Source organism: Danio rerio, chromosome 9 (genome assembly GCF_052040795.2).
Source record: "Danio rerio strain M-AB ecotype USA chromosome 9, GRCz13ab, whole genome shotgun sequence".
Lineage (NCBI taxonomy): Eukaryota > Metazoa > Chordata > Actinopteri > Cypriniformes > Danionidae > Danio > Danio rerio.
This window is the reverse complement of record NC_141029.1, coordinates 25,753,052-25,779,701: the sequence shown is the minus strand read 5'-3', so window position 1 is coordinate 25,779,701 and position 26,650 is coordinate 25,753,052. Positions and strand designations below refer to the sequence as shown.

General features: G+C 37.4%; 2 protein-coding genes across 3 annotated transcripts; one reads left to right on the top strand and one right to left on the bottom strand.

Moving 5' to 3' along the window:
• Positions 1 to 5: 5 nt before the first annotated feature.
• On the top strand, positions 6 to 8,466 carry serpine3 (serpin peptidase inhibitor, clade E (nexin, plasminogen activator inhibitor type 1), member 3). Its single transcript, NM_001123237.1, is given in 9 exon segments — positions 6 to 317; positions 1,722 to 2,006; positions 3,960 to 4,193; positions 4,692 to 4,922; positions 5,003 to 5,201; positions 5,435 to 5,535; positions 5,640 to 5,726; positions 6,652 to 6,735; positions 8,135 to 8,466. Coding segments are annotated over 8 exon segments (1,254 nt in total). The 5' UTR covers positions 6 to 317; positions 1,722 to 1,738; the 3' UTR covers positions 8,185 to 8,466.
• Positions 8,467 to 9,619: 1,153 nt separating this feature from the next.
• On the bottom strand, positions 9,620 to 25,492 carry ints6 (integrator complex subunit 6). Of its 2 annotated transcripts, NM_001126428.1 has the most exon segments (18): positions 9,620 to 10,900; positions 12,394 to 12,487; positions 12,798 to 13,136; positions 14,884 to 15,055; positions 15,149 to 15,291; positions 15,462 to 15,588; positions 18,180 to 18,395; positions 18,471 to 18,581; positions 18,658 to 18,752; positions 18,920 to 19,052; positions 19,158 to 19,310; positions 19,459 to 19,607; positions 19,874 to 19,999; positions 21,561 to 21,744; positions 21,996 to 22,085; positions 24,264 to 24,413; positions 24,890 to 24,967; positions 25,052 to 25,492. In NM_001126428.1, coding segments are annotated over 18 exon segments (2,565 nt in total). In that variant the 5' UTR covers positions 25,163 to 25,492; the 3' UTR covers positions 9,620 to 10,806.
• Between the last annotated feature and the right edge of the window lie 1,158 nt (positions 25,493 to 26,650).

Sequence of the window (26,650 nt, the reverse complement as noted above, 5' to 3'; positions counted from 1 at the left end):
TTCTCGAGTGCGGATTTGCTGGGCGAGCGCATGCCTCCCTCTGCCTGGCTCCTTATAGTGCCGGGCGGGAGGCAGGAATTCTTAACGAGTGGTACGGACATCGCCGCCGGAGACCACAAACACGAAGCTCACCCTTTAAACAAGGTCTCATGATCGACAACTCTTTCAATGAGTTGTCCTGGCGTGGAGGATCAGGGCGAGCGCACGTCCTCCTGCAGTTAAAGCACAGCGCCTGAGTGACAGTGACAGTGACCGCGGGCTGAACATCAGCAGAAGAACCACAGCAGCTCACACTCTCACACAGGACAATCCGGCAGGTGTGTAGTGTTCTACAGCATTTTTACCAGTTATATTCATTTTTATTATCAAGATTCTGTCGCGTTCAGTATGTCAGTTCCGATATTTCATTTGACTGTATATTGGTTCATCTGATTTCAATGTGTTAAGCAACGTGAACCAGTACATACGCGTCAATTTTGGAAACTGGGATTTATATAGTTGAAATCAGAATTTCAGAACATCCTTTGAATTTTTTAACTATTTTCTAAACGATGTTTGAGAGCAAGGAAATTTTCACAGTAGGCCTATGTCTAAAAAATTTTTTTCCTCTGGAGAATGTCTTATTTGTTTTATTTCGGCTAGAATAAAAGCAGTTTTATTCAAGGTTCAGTCATTTCAAGGTCAAAATTATTAGGTCCTTTCAGCTATTTTTTTTCCTCCATACAGAACAAATAATCCTCATACAATATCTCACCTAATTGCCCTAACCTGCCTAGTTAACTGGTTTAATGTCATTTTAAGCTGTAGAGCTATTAAAACTATTATGTTTAGAAACGTGAAAATCTTCCCTCCGTTAAACAGAAATTGGGGAAAAAAATAAACCAAAAAATAAACCGAGAGGCTAATAATTTATGGGGTTTAATAATTTTGACTTCAACTGCATCATCTGACTTCTGTTAAGACAGACAATAGATGAGCAAAAAACAAATCCATTTATATATCTTAAATCTGAGGGTTCAGAAAAATCTTATTATAAGTGTATTATTGGCTTTTTCTACAATGCTTCTGCAAATTTAGTTTTTTTTTTTTTTTTTTGTAGTCCAGTCACACACACACAAACATATTTTGAAGAATGTTGGTAACAAGTGGTGACCAAACCACAGTTTTTTTTAATCAACATTCTTTAAAGCCTAAACATGTTTGATAATAGAGCCATATACCATTTACCACGAAACACCAAAAAGAAGTCTGACCGACAAGTAAAGCAACCAATAAGTCACATTTAGTTTTGTGTTTTGGGGAGTGAAAGTGTAAAGAGTTATGTTATACTTAGGGTTCTGTGGATTACTTTAAAACTGTCTGAATGTGGATTTTGGATGATAAAACTGTAAATAAAATGAGTAACTCATAAATGAGCTAACTTCTATAAATGAACAGTCCCACAGTAAAATACAACATAATTAATCTTAATATTTAACTGATTTACTTTTGTGTGCAACGGTTCCTTGAGTTGTCAGAGATGAAACAATTAAAACACAAATATAAACGTTTTGCTCTCTCGAAGCACAATAATGCAGTTGGCTTAGAAAATATGCATCAACATAATTTGATTAGAGGATTGTGGTATAATTTTTCCAAGGCCCTGGCATTACTTTTGTTGCTGCTGTTCATCATGGATGGCATTGTTGAGATTCAGTAGTCAGCTGATATTGTGTTTGCAGATTTTGACGTGTTGATCATGCCTCAGCTGTCTGCCTCATCACTGTTCATCTGTCTGTGGCTGGTGGATCTCTGCCATGTGGCCAACAGTGTCTTGAGCAGCAGCTTCAGTGATCTACACACACAGTTTGGCATCAGCCTCTACCAGACGCTCACAGAGACAGAGAATAAGTCCAACCTGATAGTGTCTCCGGCCAGTGTGTCATTGTGTCTGGGTCTTCTGCAACTCGGGGCCAGGGGAAACACTCTGGTTCAGCTCGAGGGTACATTGGGATATGATGTCAATGGTAGGAGTAAACTGTTACTGCATTCACATCACTTTACATCATGTTACTGGATTAACATCTGTGTAGATCCTTGAACAACATTCCAGTTATTTATTGAACAATTCCATTCAAATTATATCACGTTTATGCTTATGGTTAGGTTTATGCACTTGATTGTTATCCAACTAATATTCCTCTCTGATTTTGGGAATGATTTACAGTTATGGTTGGGTTTAGGGGTAGGGAATAGGTATGGATTACATCTTCAAATAAAAATGATGTTCTAGGACCGACAGATGTTAATCCAGAATCACATCTTACTTGGCAAAATCATGACGTGTGATGTCCTATATACTGTAGTGCAAGATATAAATGAGCTGCTCCTGTCGACCTGCTGATGTCCTGTTGTTTGCATGGGATTGTATGATGACGCAGTGGTGACTGTATTTAGACATACATTTTGCATTTTACATACTTAAGGAAAAAACTGTATGTTAAACAAATCTGTTCCAGTGTTTTATTGAAAAACATATCATTTGAATGATTCACTGCATGCTAAACACAAGTCATTTACTTTTTAATTTTTAACAACCAGAAAATATTTATTCATAGTTATCTCTATTACATTGGTATCAAAGAGTTTATTTGTAACAAAACTGACACAATCCCACTTGCTAGCCTAAATGTTTAGAGAACATGGCAATGATTAATGATATTCAATATATCAATGATCAATGTTTTTTCTTTTGATGCGTTGGTAATCAGTTTTGAAATTTCACAAAAAGAAACTTTGGAGCAGGATGTTTCAGATCAAAATATTTACGGCTTCAGATATAATCAGTGGTCAGATTCATGGATACACACATTTTTTTAACAATTTAATGTTTTAGAATTATATTACTATTTAATTAAATGACCATTTTCACTTGTTAAGTCGTGACGTATGGAATACTGTTTCTGGGTTTAATCCATTACTCATTTCAATTGAGAAAATATTTGTTTATGACCACTTTTTAGTCATTCCACACATTAAAGTTAATGTTGCATAAAATCATAATAATCATAATAATAATAATATAGCATTTATATAACATAATAAATAATAACATTTATATAGCGCTTTTCTGGGCACTCAAAGCACTTTACACAGTAGGGGGAATCTCCTCATCCACCACCAGTGTGCAGCATCCACCTGGATGACGCGACGGCAGCCATTTTGCGCCAGACCGCACACCACACACTAGCTGATTGGTGGAGAGGAGACGGTGATGCAGCCAATTGAATATGGGGATGGTTAGGAGGCCATGATGGACAAAGGCCAGTGGGCAGATTTGGCCAGGATACCGGGGTTAAATCCCTACTCTTTTCGAAGGACATCCTGGGATTTTTAACAACCACAGAGAGTCTGGACCTCGGTTTAACGTCGCATCCGAAAGACGGCGCTCACTGAGCAGTATAGCGTCCCCGTCACTATACTGGGGCATTAGGACCCACACAGACCACAGGTTGGGCGCCCCCTGCTGGCCTCACTAACACCACTTCCGGCAGCAACCTAGCTTTCCTATGTGGTCTCCCATCCAGGTACTAACCGGGCGCAGCCCTGCTTAGCTTCAGTGGGCGACCATGTGAGAGTTGCAGAGAGCTAGCTGCCGGCAAAATCATGGTGTGCATAACAGTCTCTAGACAGACACAGACACCAATATTTTAACAATTTATACAAATAATAACAGATTTTAGGCATGGTTATATTGCAATCGTGATTTTCGAAAGTATTACATCGCTTTGTAAACGTTTATTATTACCATTTGTTGAGTCTCCCCATAGAGTTTGATATGGTGCTTGGACCCGGAAGCCGCTTCACATGACATCACATTTAACAAGTGGTTAGGGATTTTATAAATAAAATTAATAATACTGGCAGCAGAAAATGAAATCATTTATTCTGGTTAAACCATAAACAATGTTCTCCTGCAGATGTTCGTGTGCAGAACATTCTGTCTCGGCCACAGGGAGACCTGGCTAACTCCAGCGAGGGCCTGCGGCTTCAGCTTGCCAATGCCTTATTCATCCAGACTGGGGTAAAACTCCTGCCAGAATTTACCCAGCATGCTTTGGGATGGGGTAACACTAGTCTACTGAGTGTAAACTTCAGTAATCCCAACCACACTCACAGTCGGCTACAACAATGGGCACATTACCAAAGTAAAGGTGAGTATGTTTTGATTAGGCTGGTCCCTAAAACCACTAGATGATCATGATTTATATTTAGAATGACGGCAGAATAATAATCATCTCAGTATGTTCCTTGAAGATTTTTTGCGTAAATATATCAAATGTTTGATCATTGCTAATATCTTAATTTGAACATCTTTAAAGACATCTTTTTTAACCCAGATTCCAGATTTTCTAATAGATGTATCTCTGCCAGATATTGTCCTACCCAACAAATCATATATCAATGGAAAGCTTGCTTATTCAACTTTCAGATCATGTATAATGTCACGAATCATCTTCAAAGATTTTACAATTATGACTTGTTTTGTGGCAAAGCTTTATAGATTGTATAATATGTAAAAGTTAATAATGACTACAGTATAATTGTGAAACATGTTTATAAATTCATTTGCTCCTGTTTTTTTTTAGTCACTTTGTATAAAAGCGTGTGCTGAATTAATACATATAATGCAAATGATTGTATCTGTAAAGCTGATGACCATCTCCAGACAAGAGAGGAACTTCATCACTCCAGTGAAGAGGAAGAAGAGGCCCCCAGGCAGGACCATTTACTCTACATGGCTCTTGTGAGCACACTGGTTTTCCATGGTGCTTGGCAGAAACAGTTCCTCTTCACAGAGACCCAAAACCTGCCCTTCACTTTCTCAGATGGCAGCACAGTAAAAGTGCCCATGATGTACCAGTCAAGCGAAGTCAATATCGGTAAAGGAATTAATTTAAGCCTACAAATCCATGTTTTGACAAACGGACATTTCCTCACTTTACCTGTCCACTCATCCCAGGTCATTTCCGGCTGCCCTCAGAGCAGGAGTACACTGTGCTGGAACTGCCATATCTGGACCACTCGCTCAGGCTGCTGGTGGCATTACCCAGTGACCGGAAAACTCCTCTGTCACAGCTGGAAAAGCAGATCACGGCCCGTGCTGTGGGACTGTGGGATACTGGATTAAGACGCACTAAAATGGATATATTTCTGCCCAGGTACAGCATGAAAATAAAATGAAACATACATATTTTTTTAAACACTAAAAACTGAACTACCCTGATCCAGTTACTATGACAATTTATGTGAAGCTGCTTTGACACCATCTACATTGTAAAAGCGCTATACAAATAAAGCTGAATTGAATTGAATATTTTTAAATGCATACAAAACTCTTCAGATAAAGTTCTCCAAAACTAGCATGTGAATCCTGGGCTTGTGTGTATTTCAGGTTTAAGATGCAGAGCAAGATCAATTTGAAGCCTGTTCTACAGTCTCTTGGCGTCTCTGACATCTTTAGTCCATCAGCTGCTGATTTTAGAGGCATCTCGGGTATGAAAGTGGAACTGAAAACAATTTACAACAGTCTAAGAATGTCAGAAACAATACCAAATGTATATCACTGGCTATATACTCTGGTTTCTGTGTCTCTACAGATACAGATGGGATTTTTGTATCAGAGGCTTTCCATGAGGCAAGAATAGAGGTGACAGAGGCAGGCACAAAAGCAGCTTCAGCTACAGGTATGTTGTTTCGTTGCTTATTGACCATATTTTTTTCACTTTTAAGAATGGGCGCAGCCATCAGAACTTAATTATCTCGATACTTTCAGACTCATTGTTTCAGTGGTTGTTAACTGTTAAAGAGCCATCTGTTATGCTGCTTGATGTTGTGAACTGTTTTGATTCTATTATTTAAATTTCTTTATCTAGCCAAAAACACAATTGTTTGTAGAGCAAGTAACTTGACATTTTACTGCAGACTGTTTGTTATTCCTAGTCATAAAACTGTCACAAAAAATAGCTTACTTCCACATTGCAGAATAAAGCGAACCAATTAGTTAAGTAAAAGATTAGTAAAGAACATCTGAATATTATGTCAGTTTGAAGTGCTTCTGTTGCTTTTACCCTAATGGAGTGTATAATGTTAGTAAATGTATCCTCAAACTACAGTAGTAATTTTAAATGGTCAGTAATGACATAGTAGTTGTCAGCCTAATCTCCTGCAGTTTGTGCTGCTGACATTGCTATTAATGATGGCACTTTCCTGAAAAAAAAAAAAAAAAAAACCTGTCTTGCAACTTGTTCATTCACTGGTCAACCAATCACAACTGACTGGGCAATCTGACCAATCAAAGCAGAGCAGGTTCTCTATTTAGAAAGAGCAAACCCTTCAACAAACGGTTTGAGATACTCAGAGATAAGTCCTGATGCTGCAACATATATCATTAACAAGGACTAAACTGTTTTTTTTTTTCATGGGTGGATCTAAACCAATTTAGGAGAACACCAAACTAAATTAGGAACTTTGAAAATAGCATGATGGGGCACTTAATGAAGACTTATTTGATTGCTTAGCTCTGTTTCTTTACTACAACTGATTCTTAGTTATTCAAGCTGTTATTTTACTTACAAATGTTGATGGAGATTTCTGTCTGACTGTTTTCAGCAATGGTGCTACTGAAAAGATCCCGTTCAGCAGTTTTTAAGGCAGATCGGCCGTTCCTCTTTATCTTACGGCAAATCAGCACAGGTAAAAACTAGAAACTGTAATTAGCACTGATAGAAAAAATTCTTGAAATTGATCTTCCCTGAGACATTGAAGTACATATAGCTACACTATCAATCCAAAATTTAACACAATTTTTTTTTTGTTTTTTTTTTAAAGAAAGTTGTTATGCTTGCCAAGGTTGGACTTATTTGATCAGAAATAAAGTAAAAACTAATTAGGAACTAACACAATTTTATAAGCAGTTTTCATTCTGTTCTATTATTAAAATGGAATTAAAGCTGACTATTCTCTATCAACGCTGGAGTCTTCAGTGTTAGATGATCCATGACCAGCAAACATGTTCATTTTCCAAAAAATAAAAAAATGTAATATTAACAATGTTGTGCTGCTTATTATTTAATGAAAACCACAACCTTTTTTTATGTTTGTTGAATATAAAGGTCACAAGTTTCAGCTCTTGTTTAAAAGTCTTTAGTAGAATAAAGGAACTTAGTTTAATTCCTCAATGTTAAACAAATCTTCTACTGACTACAAAATGTTAGTAAATGGTCAGCGCAGAATCTTTAAATGTAATGGCCTGTAAAGTTGAATTCAATGCTAACAATATTAATGTTTCAAAACTGCAGTATAATCCATATCGGGGGTGGGCAAACTCAGTCCTGGGGGGGCCGGTGTCCTGCATAGTTTAGCTCCAACACTAATGAAACACACCTGCACATGCTAATCGGTGTCTTCAAGACCACTAGAAATCTATAAGTAGGTGTGTTTGATTAGAGTTGGAGCTAAACTGTGCAGGACACCGCCCTCCAGGACCGAATTTGCCCACCCCTGATCCGTATCATAGTAATTGTTATGTGTTTGAGCCCAGACATCTTAGATCAGGGGTGTCCAAACTCGGCCCCGGGGGGCCGGTGTCCTGCTGATTTTAGCTTCAACTTGCTTCAGCACACCTGCAAGGACGTTTAGAAAGCCTAGTAAAGCTGCGGTCTCACTAGAGTTTGTGTGCGCGAAATTCTGCCGTATGGCGCTGCGAAAAGGGGTGGGATTCAACAAGATTATTAGACATTAAAAAAAGCGAGCAATTGCTCCCTGTTTTAGATTTCTGTCCAGAGGTCATGTTTTGATCCTCGATTGGTCTCACGCAGTCAAGTGATGCGATTTTGCAGGTCAAAGTTGACAAAGCTTGAACTTTGCACCGCAGCGAACTGCGAAACTTAACGCATGACCCTGCGTTTACGCTCTGACGCATTTGGGTGCATAAATGGAAGTCTATGTGGAGAAAAGTCAAGTGTGACCGAAGCTTTAGAGCTTGATTAGCTAGCCCAGGTGTGTCTGATTGGAGTTGGACCTAAACTTTGCAGGACCGAGTTTGGACATGCCAGTCTTAGATCAAGTGTTTTAATGTCTGTTTTTTTCACAGGTTCGTTGCTGTTTATAGGTCGAGTTGTGAATCCAGCCGAGATGCCTTGATATGAGCCTGAATCAACTGCCTCAAAAGATGAACACTCACCTGTACGAACAAACCAGTATGATTTTGCAAACTCCACATAGCTCTCCCCCCTCATATGGGTGGAGGGTCAGAGGAATATCTGAGGAACATTAGGAAGGTCCACTGACACTTCTGGAAGAGGGACAACACTTTTGTACATATCTGTAAATAAAATTTTATTACATGAGGGTTTTTTGCACTTAAAGGTGTCTGCAGTCTTTTTTCCCCCTCTTGCCTCAATAAATTGTATTTGTTTGTATTGGAAAATTTTTGGTGACTGATTTGATGAAATACACAAATCAGTTAAGCACAAAAAAAAAACCCCACTATCGGATGCCGTTTTCACCGCAACCTTAAAAAAAAAAAAATAAATAAAAAATAAATTTCATTCAGCTTAGTCCCTTTATTTATCATGGGCTGACACAGCAAAATAAACTGCCAAATCATCTAGCATGTTTTACAAAGCCGATGCCCTTTCAGCCACAACCCAGTAATAATAATAATTATAATAGTAAGTAATACTTAACTAATGAGATATTTTAAGATGAAACTTCAGGCAATTGAGGGGATATCTAAGACGTATACATTACATTTTGTAATACAGAATAATGGAACAACTATAAGATGCACATACTAATGTAAGAAAACTGCAGATTTGCTAAGGAGACAGGAATTAACTTTCCGAAGGAAAAAAAACAACAGCCTGTTGAAGAAGACATACTACCTGACAAAAGTCTTGTCAATCCCAGTTGTACGAGCAACAAATAATAACTCGACTTCTAGTTGATTAATTGGAAAAGTGGCAGAAGGTAGATTTTCTGATGAATCATCTGCTGAACTGCATCCCAGTCATCACAAATATTGCAGAAAACCTATTGGAACCTGGATGGACCCAAGATTTAAACAAAAATCAGTCAAGTTCGGGGAATAAAAAATCATGGTTTGGAGTTACATTCAGTATGGGGGATGCGAAAGATCTACAGAGTGGATGGCAACATCAACAGCCCGAGGTATCAACATTTGTGCTGCCCATTACATTACAAACCACAGGAGAGGGCAAATTCTTCAGCAGGATGGCACTCCTTCAAAAACCATGGCACGATCATATTTTATTTTGGTAAAATAAGCATAATCTAGAGGCCTTTGCCTTTATATAAGCCACTTCTGATTCTAAACTATCACTTAAAAGTTAGTTGTTGTTCCTAAAACTTAAGATAGGTGGCAAGACTTTTGTCAGGTAGTGTAGTATCCATCACACATTGTCTACTCAAGAATACCAAAATTAGCTACATCTGCATAATAGGAGTAATTTCCTGGTTCGTATTAAAGGAAACACATTTATAAATAAATAAATGATCACACACTGATTCCTAATTCCAGCTAGCACTTGGGTTTAAATGAGAGAAACAAATAAGATTTGCTGTCGTTTTGAATGACGTTGCGTCACTGAGAATGCAAGTCATTTATTTACATAACTATTCACAGCGTAAAATAGACTTTATTCAAATACATAGAAACAGGCTTTTTACCAAAACATACTTTTAAATTATATTTTCAGAGTCACCATGTACAATATATACAGCATAGTAAAAAAAAAAAAAATCCTCCCTCCCGCAAGAAGCCACAGATTCACCTTTCACCATATAACATGTATGGCAAAGAATTGGTCCAACATTAGGGTGCTGGGTTAAGAGACAGAGACTCAAAGACAAACCCTACAGAAAAAGAAAATAAGGCTAAGGGATACTACATATTTGGCAGTAATGTAGGAATACATTAGCAGCAAAAAAAAAAAAAAAAAAAAATCCATGGCAGTAATTAAGTAGCTCTTAACTCTGTCCTGGATGTTTAAACAGCAGCTACATTGTTAGAATGTTTCCTTTGTATGTCCATTCAGACGTTGCTTCTTTGAAATTAAAATTAGGTTAGCCTATGTAGATTTTACAGTCCTTGGTTTCAAACAGACTTTTGCCATGGTTTAGTGGTCTAAAAACCACAGAATGTGTTTTGATAGCAATTAAGCAGTTGCTGTAATTATATTGAAGCCATGTGTAACAACAATGGTCTGTAAGGGCATCAGGAAACATTTCAAGAACAATGTCTTCTGCAACACCATCATTCCTGAGATGTTATTTTTCAAACAATGACGACTTCTGGAGTGTGCAAGTCTATATTTAATTATAAAACCTCGGTCATATCTCCAAACATAAAGAATTGGCCTGTTTATTGGTGTAGAATATTGCTGATTTAGTTTCTTTATACGAGTGTTTGGTTTGGTGAGCTTGCAGAGCATATTCCTGAATGACATGTTTATATTGGCAATCATTGGCAATGTTGGTAAATGCAACAACACAAATGAGCAGATAAGGGGAGAAGAGAGCTTAAGAAAAAGAGAGCAGTGCATATTTATGACCATGTGTTATAGAAAGGGCAACACTTCCCATATTCCACAATCCTGAGGTTTAGAGACAACCCAACAAAAGTCCTTGTCCATAAAATCAGATTCAATACTGATAAAGACCGGAGACACACGATTCCCATGTAACGTTACATAAATAGTGCAGATCAGTGCTCGAGTCCTTCAAGTAGGGCAGATGGAGTGCTCAGAAACTGTCCAGATGATTCATGCCGTTGGCTCTTAAGTGAATCTCCTCTATGAAAATCTCCAGCTGCTCGATTAAGACCCTCTTCTTAAATCTGCACTCACAAACACACAACACATGCCATTTAATTAGCAATCAAAGAGCTTCACTCATGCCATCAATATAGAGGTACTAGGGCTGGAAAACTGCTTGGATTTCAGATACAATCCGTGCAATAGAAAGAAGGAAAAAAATAATCAAGAATGAGACATAAGATGAACTACTTTGAAGTCATTTATAGAATGCATTTTATTGAACATTTAATTAAGATAAGATGCAAACACAAACAAACTTTATGCAAGTAATTTGTTTGTAAAGAATGCAGAAAAGCAAATGGTAGACTGGAAAAAACTTGCATGGTGATTGCCCATGTTCTTCAGTCATGCTTTTTGCTCATTGTATTTATTTTTATTTAGTTGACCCGTGAATCTTACTTTGTTGATTTTGAATGAGATTTTTTTTCATCTGTCTTTTTGCAAAAGATTAGTAATATTTTACATTTACACCTTATTGACCACTTCTTGTGAGGTGCAAACAGAAATCTAAAACAGAAATTTATGGAAAATTTTCAAAAATGTAACAATTTTTTTATGAAAACCCCTAATGGTAAAGAAATTTAAAAGATTAATGGATACAAAAGTAATAAAGTTAACTGGTGAACACTTGCATCTGCATGTGGTAATTAAAAAAAAAATAGCTATAACCGTTAGCTGAAGTCGTGATACCATGCTCACACTGTGATTTCAGCCACAATTTGGTCGTCAGAGACAAATTAGGGAAATCTTAAAAGATTTGTATATTCAAGCTAAAATCTGTGATCTTTAATTGCTGGTTTCACATGTTCACCAACAGCTGCTTGATGACCACTGTCATCAAATCTCCCTCCAATGTATTGGCAGAAGATGTCAGACACTTTTCTCCAGTGTGACTTCAGTGACTTACATTCTGAAATGGGAATCATGTTCGTGCAGTCTGACAAATTACCTTCTTATAGAATTATTCAAAATCCTACCGTGTTAGCTGGACTTAAAAAGACCCAGTGTAATGTGCAGGGTGTCATACAACTCAAGTGTAAAAATATAGGTTTTCACATAATGCCTCAAGTATACTTCGGTTTCAAACAATAAGCACATGTGCAAAGCCAAATGCAAAAAAATTTAAAATAAATATTTCGCAAAACATACTCCATTTGACTGCACTTAAACATGGATGAATCTTGTGGACCAGTTTATTAGTGCAACAAATCTGAGCGTACAAGAAAAGCTAAATACAAAACTGTCTGCATGTCAGTCATGCTGATGATGAAATGCATTCATATGCAACGAATTAAAACCCTTGAATATAAACTACAAAATATCATTTTAAAAACTATGCTAGCTTCTATGCCTATTTATTACAAATAACAGTAACTTTTCTAAAATTAATTTTGTATTTAACTGGTCAAAAGCCTTTTTAGTGGCAGAAGCCAAAAGGCCAGCCAAACGCATTTAATGGCCAGTGATATCTGTGCAGTTAAACTTGAGTTTAAATGTGGAGCTAAAAGCTTACCTTGCAGCCTCTTTGATTATGCTTTGCAAGAAGATCAGGCGCGTTTCCAAACTGCCCTGGATTTGCTTGAGAAGGTAGAAGATTTTCTCATAACCTGTTTTAAGACAGAAATGGGAACATGCATCACATAATAAGCAATGCTCAACAAAACAACACCGCAGGAACAAATTAACTAATTAAAACCAGCAGTGACTGTTACAAATTTTTACATCCATCAAGAGCAGCAGACATGACCAGTTGATTTAACAAGTCCCAGGACAAAAAAGCCTATGAAAGACTCCACGTCCTTCATTTACTGGATGCCATCCAGAAAAGAGCATCAGGAGAGGAAGTGAAAATAATGCAAACACTTGAGCGGTGTTAAGCTGTAGACATTTTCTGCATGTGTGGGTGTTGTTACTTACGTCTTCCAGGTTTCCTGATCTCCTTGGTGATGAGCACTCGGAGTTCAGAGTTGAGCTCCTGGCTCTCCTGGTTTCTGATCTTCTTCAGCTGGCAGGGGTACTGGTAGCGGTGCGGGGCCTCCTCTTCCCCCTCGCTTCCCAAAGAGAGCTCACTGTCACTGGACTGGCCATTCTCCTGCACGCAGTCCTGCTGGTTCTCAACCTCTTCTGTCTGGAGATGGTTGCTTTGCTGGATCACTTCAGACTCCGGCACAGGATTTATATCGCTGTCCGAGTCGCAGTTTGGCTCGAGATGATTGGTGATATGGTTTTCCAATTCCAAGTGATTGTTATCGGGAGCTGTGTGGGACCAGACATGATCAATAAGTTTTTATTAAAGAATTAATCACTAAAAATAGTAGAAGGCACGGGTGTAAAAAAAGGCATTCTGCTTCTGCATGAATACAATATTTTCTGCAATACAAGATTGAGCATCACTGAGCTCATTTTTGAGCAAAACTGCAGCAACTTCAAAAACACACATGTGAATCAGTCCACAATTAAGAACTATTAACTAATGAAAGTATTTGTACAGCACCTAGTCCAAACCCAAGTATTATAAATCAGATTTTAAGCCGAAAAAAAGTTAGTTACCAATCGTTTGTAACAATTTATTGTGGAGTGAGTCAAACTAAAATGTAGGGCTGCTCGATTATGGGAAAAATCATAATCCAGATTATTTTTGTCATAGTTGTAATCATGATTACTCAAAACGATAATCAGTTGAAGTCAAAATTATTAGCACTCCTGTGAAATGTTTTTTTTTTTTTTACAAATATTTTCCAAATGATGTTTAACAGATTTAGGTTTTTTTTTTTTTACAGTATTTCCTGCAATATTTTTTCTTCTGGAGAAAGTGTTATTTGTTTTATTTTGGCTAGAATAAAAGTAGCTTTAAATATTTTGAAACCTATTTTAAGTTCAATATTATTAGCCCCCTTAAGCAATATATTGTTTGATTGTCTGCAGAAGAAACTACTATTATGCTCAATTACCTAAATTAGGCCTTTGAATCACACTTTGAATCTGAATGCTTGTACTTTGAAAAATATGTAGTAAAATATTATGTGCTGTCATCATAGCAAAGATAAAATAAATCAGTTTTTAGAAATGAGTTATCAAAACTATTATGTTTAGAAATGTGTTGAAAAAAATTCTTTCCATTAAACAGAAATTGGGGGGAGGGTTGCTAATAATTTAGGACGGCTAATAACTAACTAAAACTTTACCTACAAAAGTCCTTCAGTCAAGAGCAGTGAGGGATTTTGTCCATTTGTTGTTTGATTAATAATGATGAATACAGGCGGCAGCAATAATATTGCGCGGGGTCACTTTAATGGTTTCTCTTTCACATGTCTTTTGATTCTCAGCTCGTTTGTTTATTACACAAAAGAGAGTTAATGTGAATAATCACTAAACACTGCGTTTTGATACCTATTTGACCATTAAAGCACTTACATTAAAATGACTTTAGATGTGTGTGCTCTGTTCGCCTCTGAGCGCACAGTGTGCGAATGAGACCGAATGATGACCGTATGTTGTGTGTGCGTCTCAGTCGTGATTTTATAAAACCTGATTCGAATGTAAATCAATGAACGATCCGCATCCCGTGCTGCAATTGTTACAAACAGTACGCGCTTTTAGTCATTTTCATGTGAAACTGGGCTTTGCAGAGCAACAAATGTGTACAACTGAAAAGGGGGAGGTATATGATGGAATAATAGTTTATCTTGATTAATGATTTTCAAAATCGTTAGAAGAAAAAAACAAACAAAAAAAAACAATCGAAATCGAATTTTCGATTAATTGCATAGCCCTACTAAAATGTTTATAATTTTTGCAAGCATTTGACTATTATATGTAAATCATGTGGCTATATTTCCAAATAAAAAGAACAAAATGAACCACACGACGCAAAGCTTTATCTTAATTAAACATCATCTCCAATGCAACAAATGCCAAAGCAAAAAAACTAACAATAAAAGAAACCAAGAAACCAAACCTGGTAAATAAAGAGGGCTTTACTGCATGCATGTAGGATACTCACTTCTGGATGGTGTTCTGGGAGGTGTATATGCCCGTCCAGGCCGAAGCAATGGAGACATGCAGCGCCTGCGTTTAGGTGCCCCTCCCACAGTAGGACTGCTGGACTCACCAGGACGTTTGCCTTTGCCCTGAGTGCCAGTAACAAACTCATCTGCCTCATCCACCATCATGGCCTGACAAAAAAAGAAGAGAAGAGAAAAAGCAATTTGTCTGAAATTCGAATCTTTATAATGCTGTTTTTTCCATCAGTCAGACATCAAAAATACCTTCTTGTCCAGTTTAAAGGGGTTACCAAAGGTGTGCAGACGTTTGGGCTGATCAGGGTCTGCCTCTCTCAGAGGTGATGGGCAATGCTTCAAGAAGTCCTGATAGTTGCCCATCTGAGCTATAGGCACACTGTGAAGCTGATCTGCAATACAAATATTCATTGTAAGTTGTAGAAAATTATGAATGTAAACATTATAATGAAAATGATGCTTTTAGTGGTCCTAAAAGCCACAACATTTTTAAGTAAACTTTCCAAACATTCAGAAACTCTTTCAAGAAAAATCAATAAGCATTTGACCAAGAGAGTGTTACCTTGATCTTGCCCTTTGAGAATACAGATACTGGCATGCAGAAGGTTCCTCCTCATGCGGCTCAGCTGGTCCAGAAGATGAGCTCTTGGGATATCGTAAGGGTTGCGCAAGCCCTGTGGTTTTAATGCCTGGGGGAACAGAAGGATGACAAAGATGAGGGGTCTGAATTGAGAAATAAACTATTTATAAACTGCTTGTGTGCACAAATGTTAATTTAAGCGGTGTAAAAATTATCGTTCTGTTAACTTTGATAAGCTTTATGTACTAAAAAAAAAAAAAAAAAAAGCAAATATATAAAAATTTAATAGAAATGTATTTAAAAAGTAAACTTAACTAAACTTGATGACGGCACGTTCCTTTTGGATGCTGTCATTTTAAAAATTCTTCCCCAAATATATACTTTCACTTTAGACTCAACATCACTAAGACTTAACAGTCTGCTTAGTTTATGTTAATGCATTCTGCATTTATGATGCAGTGCAAAATCATGTTGAGTTAAACAAAAAGCATTTATAAGCTGAAAGACACAAACGAGCACTACTATTGCATTTCTGCCTGCACTGGAATCTTTAACACGATATCACATGAAGGATGCGAGTTTGCAGCATTAACTGTGAAAGAGATGCTGTAAACACTTAAGCAATGAACAAAGTTAAACTGTGGTGGGCAGAGTGAGTGCTGGAGTAGAAAGTGAGAGCAAGCACAAAAGAGAAAGTTCTACTTTAGGGGAGTCATCAAAATAGAGCCAGTTTCTGGTTAAAACTGAATCTTAACACAATCTTTATTTGTGCAGACCAGAGATGTATAAAGTACAAGAGACCCATACTTAAGTAAAAGTACTCTATCAAAAAGTGACTTGAGTAGAAGTAGAAGTGCTCTTTAAGCACCATACTTAAGTGGAAGTACTAAAGTATTCATTTTCAGTTTTTCAGTATTCAAAAAATTTTTTGTACTTAAGTATTGCAAGTAGTTTATTTCAAAATTTACTACTCAAGTACTGAAAGTAAAAGTACAAGTATTGTGTAATGTAGTTATTAAAGAAAGCAGCCAAAATACACTAACTGTTTTGTTTATTTTAAATATTTTTTTTGGAGCACTTGATTAAGCAGAACGAAAAGAAAATAAGCTTATGATACCGTTTTTCTCTGTAAATAGTTTCTATGGTACAAGAACTCACATCGTCAGGCCCTTTTACCAGAAAATTCCTTCACTGATGAGATTAGTTAGCATGTTTACTCGCATACATACTCACTCTCTCTCTCTCTCTCTCACACACACACACACACACACGTACACTGCCCTGCACACACCTAAATGTACACTCTCTCACATTCATACACTCTTACACACAGTTCTCTCTCTCTCTCTCTCTCTCTCTCTCTCACGCACGCACACACTTTTGTAAATTGTAGGGACTTTACATAGGTTACAATTGTTTTTATACTCTACAAACTATACTTTCGATTGCTCTAACCCTAAATCCAATCTCTAAACCCAACTCTTACAGGAGGTTGTGTAGTTTTACTTTCTAAAATAATAATAAAAAAATTTAGAGTGATTGAATTTTATACATAATGTCCACATAATTCACCATCTCCTTGTAATATCCGTGTAATACCGATGTTGTTATACATAAACATAGGCACACACACACACAAACACATAAAAATACACTCTTTTACACTCTCATACACTCTCTGTCTTACACACACAGACGCACACACATGTAAAATCACACTGTTTCTCTCTTACACACATTATTCACTCTCGCTCACACACTCACACTTTGGGAGTTTTGAAGTTTGATTGGTTAATACCACAATAAACAAGAGTTCTGTCTTCTGGAAGCACTCGTGAAACTAAACTAAACAAGCAAACTAAATCCTGTTGCACTAATTCACTTGATTTTGATTATATCAAACAAAACTCATGCACAGAAGACAGCATGAGCATTTATAGCAAATAAACTCGTGTCAGTATTATCCCGCCTGCTTTTTTAACGCTGAGAGGCAAGGACTTACACGCCTATGATTGGTTATTCTTTATCTGCTCAACAAAGAGTTTTAGAAATGAAAGAACTGTTCAGCGATGGTGGGAAGAAGATGCGGTTATTACAGGTAATAGACAGAGTGGAGAAAACTTGCACATCAGGCACGTTCCTGTCTGAATCCACAGCTTTAACAGCTAAGAAGAGTGGAAAAGTTACCTTACAAACAGGCCAGCGGGTCAAATGTCCAAAGTGAAAGAGAGAGAGAGGCAGAGGCGAAGTTTTACAACATTTCTCCCTAATAGTGAAATAGCGGCTAGTTTGTTGTGCCGCCTTCACTCGCCCTCGCGCCTCCGTCCTTCGCCATAGTATTGCGATATCGCGCATAGGAGATAAATGACGTCATCACGTAATAACCAGTACTGATCTATTACTGAACTGATATCGATCATTTTGACACCCCTAGTAACAAGTAACGATGCAGCACATAAAAAATCTATTGGAGTAAAAGTATTAAACTCATATAAAATATCTACTTAAGTAAAAGTGGAAGTAGGAGAAAAAAACTATTCTAGTATAGTTCTACTTCGTTACTATTCATCTCTGGTCTCAATTTGTATATAGTGGCAGATGTTTGGGTCACTTTGATCAAGGTGCATTTGTTAGGTCTGAGTCTTCTCTTTTAGACATTTACATGTCTGATTTATGCATTTGCACAGAACAAGTACATACTTTATTCAAGGAAGCCAGCTGAAAGCCAGCAAACTCCTTGGTGTTTGCCTCCATTGGAAGTGCTGGTCCATCTCCCATGATACTCTGCAGAAGCTGTGTGAAATCCTTCCTGTTTGCCAGTGATAGAGCAGAGCTCCTACAACGAAGTTTAATTCCACCTTCTGGTGCCACTTTTTTTCCCACTGAAGCACAAACTCGGTCTGCCTCGATCTTCGCCTGTAATATACATAATACAATGAAATTGCATGAAAGCTATTAAATGGAGACCTAACAGGTTTTGAAAGAATGTACCTGCTGACTGAGCTTTTTAAGATAAGACACAACACTGTAGCTGAGGCCATATTCCATGTTGTCTGCTAACAGGTTTGGAGCCCCCATCATTCTTAATGCTTTCCGCAGGGCCTGGGAGAATCAGGATGAACAAAATTATTTAAAAACACTGCTGCAATTTAAACAAAAGAGTGATTCCATTACTCACTGGGATGTAGTAGGGGGGCATTGTTTTAAGATAATTTTCAAAAGACTGTCGCCACTTCACTGGAGGCTTGAACTTATGCACAATAATTAAGTCATCTAGAAACATACAACACAAAAGCAGATACATAATGAAGCAATTATTTTACTTAAGAGTAAAAGCAAGACCATAGCAAAAAGAAATTTACCAATTTTACAAACTAAATTCCCATGTATAGCTTTATATGGTTAATTCTACTAAATATGAGCAGCCTGATAAAACTTACCAAGCAATGGAAGCACCACAGGATAGTTATAGGGCATAACAAACAGGTTGACACAGTTGAGAGCTGTGCTAGCCTTCAGATATCCAAACGGTTGACCCAGTTCTCCATATTTAGCACTGTTACACACAAAAACCTGGGAAAGGAAAATCAGCAGAACACTCAACTATAGTACAAGTAACTGTAGTCTGAGTAAACATGCTGTATGATTACAGTGCATATGAATTAATATGAGTATCACCTGCCAGCAGGTATGTGGTGATTTCCTCTCTAGAATGTACTGGGTGAGCGGGGAAGGCTCCAGCTCATACTTGTCGAAGGGCACTTTATCTACCACCATGGGCTCCGAATCCACACATGAAAACTTCACATGAGGGTGAGCTGCACGTGGAGGCTGCAGATAAAAAAAGTCAATTGAGCTGAAAGCTTAAGTTTACAGTACACTAGAAAGACCAAGAGCACATTGAAAAATGACATCAAACTGAAGAAAATAATTGAATAGATAAACAGCATAAACAGACTTTAGCACATTTTGATCATACCAAAGTAGGAGAGTTCTGGTCAGGCCAGAAGGATTCAGGGATAGGCCAATGGCCAACAGGTACACCAGTTTTAGGGTTGGGTCTCACATAGATCAATTTATGACAGCTGTGCCATACTTGAGGTCCATGCTTCACCTCTGTTGGACCATCTAGGAAAAACAAAACAGCAACATTCTAAATGGCCTGGTTCAAAAAATGTGCATACATTTACAAAACTATGAAGCGATTTTTCTTGAGAACCAACTCTGCATTTTAGGATGCCACAATGTTCCCCTCTGAAGTATTTAAGTACTCATCTATTCAAATACATAAAGTGGTAGCAGCTAAAACTGCTGAACATGACTTTTATTACATTGCTACACGTTTATTTTAAATGCTGAGAATATAACAACAAAAACAATGTGCTTTTTTAAACCTTCAGTAGGAGAAGGATCAGGTCCAGTCTTCTCAAAATTGATGACCACACCACTCTGTATCTTCTGTACCAAAGACTCCAGGCACTGGTTCAGCATTCTCTGGGAAAACACGCTGTATGATCGGCCTAAGCACACAGTAGGAAACAGTTCTTTATTGGTAAGTTTTAGTAATTGCATTTGATGGCATTTTAAATTTTTGTCCTGCAAAGTATAGTTCCAACACCTATCAGACACAACTGGGCTAGGTAATCAAACTCTTAAGCTGCAGTCACACTGGACTTTTCTCCCTATAGACATCCATTCATACGCACACAAATGCGTCAGACCGGAAAAGCAAGTTTGTGCGTCAAGTTTCGCAGTTCACTGCATTGCAAAGTTCAAGCTTGGTGAACTCTGACCTATTAAATTGCATCACTTGACTGTGTGAGACCAATCAAAGATCAAAACATGACCTCTCTTTTTCAGAAATGTAAAATATGGAGCAATCACTCGCTTTTTTAAATGTCTAATTATCTTGTTTAATCCAGACCCCTTTCGCAGCGCCGTACGACAGATTTTTGCATGATCAAACTCTAATGTGACTGCAGCTTTACTAGAATTTCTTTAAAAAAAAAAAAAAAAAACTTCAGGTGTGTTGAGGCAGGTTGGAGCTAAAATCTGCAGGACACCGGTTTGGACACACCTGGTTTAAACAATTTACTGCACCTTTTTTCTTGTTAGTTCTTTTTCAGGCCACAGCTATTGACAAATGGCTGCACACACAATCCTATTGTATTTTAGCATTTAATCAGCATGAGGGGGCTGACGTTGTTCCTCCCTCTATAGTGAAGTTAAGTTTTGTTTTTATTACACAGCCTTTTTAGTCAGCACACACAGGTTCAGTAACAGGTTCTGTCTTTAACATTAAATTAGCAACTCTACACAATTCAACGCCATTTCAAAGAACTTAACACCCTTAGACCTGAATTATGTTCCAAATTTTAAAAAAATGGGTTGTCATGTGATGTCCATTGTAATGGACGCAGGGTCTGAAGGGGTTAAACCTAACAGGGGTAAGTATTGAAGTAAAGTTACATGTTAATTGGACACCAAATTTCTGACATGAACGCTGGTAAATTTTCTCCTGATATTAAAAATTGGGTGAGTCTTTAATGTCCTATCTGGCATTGCGTGTAAATGACAGGATGAAATATTGGTGCAGTTACACCGGTGTACACCCTGATACAGTTTGATGCAAAACCTGCAGACTCTTGAGTTTTAGATTTGGATTCATATATGCATTTGTGTGTGGTATTGGTATATTTTGGAGTTTTTAAGACTTCATGGAGCAATTTAGCAAAAATGTGCATTCTAAAATGTTTAAGTCTACTTCCAGTTTCCCTACAAAAGGCTTATGAAAAAGACTACAGAATAATTTGGATTTTTCTTTTATGTTTAAAAAGTATGTTCTGTAAACTATTAAAGTGAAATATATGCAGAGGTGATGTACAGCATCCAAAAGTCTCGTGAACAATTTCCTGGCTGAATCAGAAATAATAAAATTAAAATTGAACAAGTTCATAAGAGATGTCTACTACCATTTGTTTTTGTATATTCTTTATGTTCTTGAGTTTTAATTATTTCCATAATATAATATGAGAAATTCAAGACAGTGTCACTCATTTAAATCCAGTAAAGCATACACACCTCCGGTGACCTCACACATGGGTGTAATAGGGGAGGAGTCGAGTGGAACTCCACCCACTGGTTCAGGGTCAGCAGAGGCATGGCCTGGAACACGCAGCACTAAAGAGAAGAGTCGCTGGTCCCATCGAAAGGGCTCTTTGGTCAGTTCACTGCCAGGTAATGGTGTTGTTAACGGTAAATGTAACTGAAGCAAAGAAAAGAGATAAATACATTCAAGTCAACATATCAAGGAAAAGGTCATGTAAGGGATAATACCCTTTTATAACATTTGCATTCTTGCGGATTTTCGCATAAATAATAAAAATAGATATGAAAGAAATAGAAAAAATCTGAAAACAGAAGTTTAATTGGAAAGAAAAAAAAATCTAATGACTAGACAGAATGGCCGTTATTGAGAAAGTCTTCAAGGTTAGCACATACTGACACATGACCCACCTCATCTTGTACCCCAGAGCTGCCAGTCAGCTTGCTCCCATCAGTTATGGCCACAATGATAGCAGGCTCCAAGAAAAAAGGGTTTCTACCCTGCAAAAGCCAGATAAAACAACATAATTACAAAACAATACTCCTAAAAGCTGATTAGACAAAGTCACAGCTCGAAATACACACTGCTTTAAACGTTAACCAGTTAAACTGATCCCACAAATCGAAAATGTAATAAATGTTTGAGTGCAACACATAACAAAAATGCTCAGTTCTGTCAGTTTATACTTAATTGTCTCTTCAAATAAAAGTAGATTTTACGGATGAGTCATTTCTGAAACAAATACATGAATCTGAAATCAAGAGACATCTATTAGCAAGCATTGACAGCAATACAAGATAGGAATCTGTGTCAATTTACCATAGGCAGAAGAAAAGATTAAATGGTATTTTTTTATGTAACAACTTAAAGCTCTATTATAAGCCCAATCTGTAGAAATTTATCTAATATATATATATATATATATATATATATATATATATATATATATATATATATATATATATATATATATATATATATATATATATATAAACAAAGCATTAAAGCATGGAAATACTGCAAAAACAAAATCTAATTTAGTAACAAAGATGACAGTGCAAGACAAAAAGAAGTATTGTTTTAGAATCTCTAAGCTGACGATAGGTGCATGGTTTGGCCAAATAAGAAACTGATACATTTAGATTAAGTTATATTTTGTGACAGAACTTACACTCAAACCAATGCTGTATGCAGACTGTCATAAATGTACTTACTGTACGTGCAAATGATGGTTATACATTAACTAGTGAAGAAAAGGTGGAGTCAGCAATCCACTGCACCCCTAATGCACAATGCACCTAATCTAGTTTTAATCAAACCAATTTTGCCAAGTGTGAACACCCTCAGTTCAGAATGATTAAAAGGTGCAGCTATTGTAAAAATTAGAAAGAGACCCAGTGTCTGATATCAATAATGTAGGAATGTATGTAGCACATTCAGATGTTACTTTGAAAACAAACTAATTTGAAGTTGTTGCAATGTCTGTGTGAGACTTGTAAATGTAAACATTAAAAATCAGTTTAAACATGAGTGCAAAAAAACATTAAAGTGGGTGAAGGAACCAGGGTCTTAAAGATTATCATGTAAGTTACATACTGTTAACCAAGTTAAGAACTCACAAACAAGATATTCCAATGAGCACAACACTAAAACTAGTATGCAAAAAACAGAAAAAAAAACACACAGCAACTAGGGCTAAACTAGGGCTGCACGATATTAGAAAATCTGATATAGCGATATTTTATTTTTCTGCAATAAATATTGCGATATGAATACAGTTTCAGAAGACGGTCTGAAAAGCCAGTAGTATTTGCGTTACGAAATTGAATAATTAAATTGCAAAAAAATACAAATAATAAAATGTTTTTTTTTTGTGCTTTTTTTTTTAGGAAATTATTTGCCAGTGGGATATTTTAAATAATCTTGTTTTTGCTTTGAAATGTAGATATTTGGACTAGAAACAAGACAAAAACTAAACATTTTGCATAAATCATAAATACAATGAAGAAGTATAATTCTGTAGCTCCTGGTCAACTATAATTCAGACTGAACAATTTTGCGATGCGACTATTGCGAATATGCACACGGCAGTATTGATGCTGAAATTATGCATTGCGCAGCCCTAATAGCAACTAAACAGTAATCAAATTAAAACCAGTCAGAACCTTTGTAACTGCAAAACACCATCCAGGTAAGCACACAGAACACCTAAATATCATGGTGTGCTGCATGAGAACAAAGTGCCCACATAACCGTAGTTTAAAAAAAGTCAACAAAAAAATGTATAATACAAAATCACACAACTATAGAAATTGTCCAATAGTGCCATCTATGGTGGCCAAATATAATATGACATATGGCCTTTCTATCTTACTATTATAACACCTATGTGAAGTGGAATCATATTTTCTGTCGTTTTTGGATTCATAACCAGCTAAAACAATAACCCACTCAACCTAGGACTCTAGCAGTGGAGCACACAAACAAATCAATTCTCTGTAATCAACGCCCTTATTTGCATTCAAGAGTTTATTTGTTATTACTGTGGGCTACCTGGGGCGCTTGGGATTGTGTTGGCACAGTGTCAGTCTACTGGGTGCTTGCTTAACTGTAATGTTGGGGATGGGTGCATGGGATTAGGCCACAGACTTTATACCAGTCAATGGTTTATAACATACCTGTCCATAGTTGTCTATCCCTGAAACTAATCTATTAAGATTGAGCAAATCAAAAGCTGTCCTTAAAGCTTGGCCAAACGATGTCAGTCCAACTGCTTGCAGGTTCCTTAGCTCAGTCATAAAAGTGGCATGACTGTCCTTCCATCCAGCCTGTGAAATAAAGACAGAGCAAAGGATTAGTTATGCTTCAAGAGTTTCTCACTTCGATCTGAGGCATAATGTAGAGAGTACTGACGACTCCTAGCGCTCTCTCTCTCTCTCTCTCTCTCTCTCTATGGGTGGCACAACTAAGTCAGGTTACCCCCCCCCTCCTCCTCCTCCTCCTCCTCCTCTATCTCTCTCTCTCTGGCATACACGCGTGAACACACACACACGGTGTGTGTGTGTGTGTGTGAGAGAGAGAGAGAGAGAGAGAGAGAGAGAGAGAGAGAGAGAGAGAGAGAGAGAGCTCTGTTGCCACACTGAACAAAATGTCGGCCATGTTTAAACTCAAATTTAAGCTGGGCAAAATGTTTTCACACCACAGATGTAGTCTCGACCTCTTCAAAGGCAAAAAGACGAAGTGAGCTATGAAGATGTCCGGAGTTAAATAAAGCAGGTTGGGAATGTAATAAAAGAGTCTGAACCTTAATGCCAGCCGGTGCTTCCTCGAAACTCACTAACATGTATCTGTCTCCCCTGCTGGCTGGATCTCTGCTTCTCAGCTGTGGAGAAAAGTGAGGAAAAGCAGGGTTTTACGCTTTCAATACATTAAGACCGCTAGAAAGCAAAGGCGTGTGTTCATTTACCTTCAGGAAAGTCTCAACTGCGCCCTTCGCTATGTCCAGATAGCTAGTGCCCAGATGGGAGCGCTGGTTCATGGAGGCGGACGTGTCTATTAGAAAAAGTAGCACGGGCATTGTGTTGATATTCGCCCCTTCTACATGGACCGAGTGTCAGTGAAATCGGACAAATGCAGAGCAATCTTTTGTTCGCCTCCTGTCCCTGCTGTCAGCACGCTGCTAGCCGGCTAATGCTAACTGACTCGCGCATTCTTTCTGTCAAGAGTGTAACTGTAGTTATTGTTGAAAGAGCGATGCCTTGTAAACGTAAGCAAACCTCAGACCCTGGGGGGGAAAGGTTGTTGATTTACAAGGGAAACGGGCGTTGTTGCTGTAATTTTAAATAAATGCCTAACTTTTGTCATGGTAACTTTCTGTTTAGTTTACGTCCATGATTCTCCTCACACTGAGGTTCGCTCGCGGGCTGCAGTGGTTTTATTCTGCGTTCAGCATTTGACTCCGCCCTCCAAGCGCTGGCCGAGTACCGTGCGTCAAAACGCCTCAACCGATTGGCATCTGAAAATACGGAATTAGCATATTCGTTGTTTACAAGAGCATGCGTGTTAGCTAGCTGATTGGTTCTTGAATAAATCAACTTCTACAGTGTTTTCGTTCATCCAAATATTCAGCAACAATTATTCATGCAAGTACAAGGGTGTTAAATACAGTTGTGTATTCATGTTTTATTGTTGTTTATGTTATTGGTCTTTGAATGCCCTTTTTCTATTTACAATGTCAAAATGTTGAAACTACATTAAACAACGAAAATGGAAACCACAAAAAGACAAGCCAATACCAGCTGAACCATATCTGTTAACTACAATGTTAACTACAATGCTAATTCCTTGATGAATGTGATGCAGGTTGTAGTTTGACATTTTAAATGCTCAAGATACTCAAAGATGATTCTGGTTGGTTGTCAGTATTTTTAGCATTTATCCAAAAAAAAAAAAAAAAAAAGATTAATTCAACTGTATCCCATATTTTCAAGAATGGTTAGTGCTATTGTAATTCATTTTCCTTGGTCTGAATAGACTTCTTCTTTGAAGCTCCTTTGGAGCTCAGGTCAGTTTCAAGAAAACCTTCAGCATATCAGAGAACAGGAAGCAGTCTAACGGTAGAGGCTTGGTACAAGGTGGTGTTAAATGTAGATCCATTTTTATTTATTTTTTTAATCTGAACTGAACTTAAACACTGAAAACTGAACTACCCTGATTCAGTTACTATGACGCTTCAGTTAATATGTGAAGCTGCTTGACACAATCTACATTGTAAAAGCGCTATACCAGTGGTCACCTTGTTCCTGGAGGGCTGGTGTCCTGCAGATTTTAGCTCCAACCCTAATCAAACACACCTGAAAAAGCTAATCAAGGTCTTACTAGGTATACTTGAAACACCCAGGCAGGTGTGTTGAGGCAAGTTGGAGTTAAACCCTGCAGGGACACCGGCCCTCCAGGACCAAGATTGGTGACCCCTGCGCTATACAAATAAAGCTGAATTTAATTGAATTGAATTTGATGGTATACATTATTATATGCAGTGTATAGCACGACTGCCTCACACAAA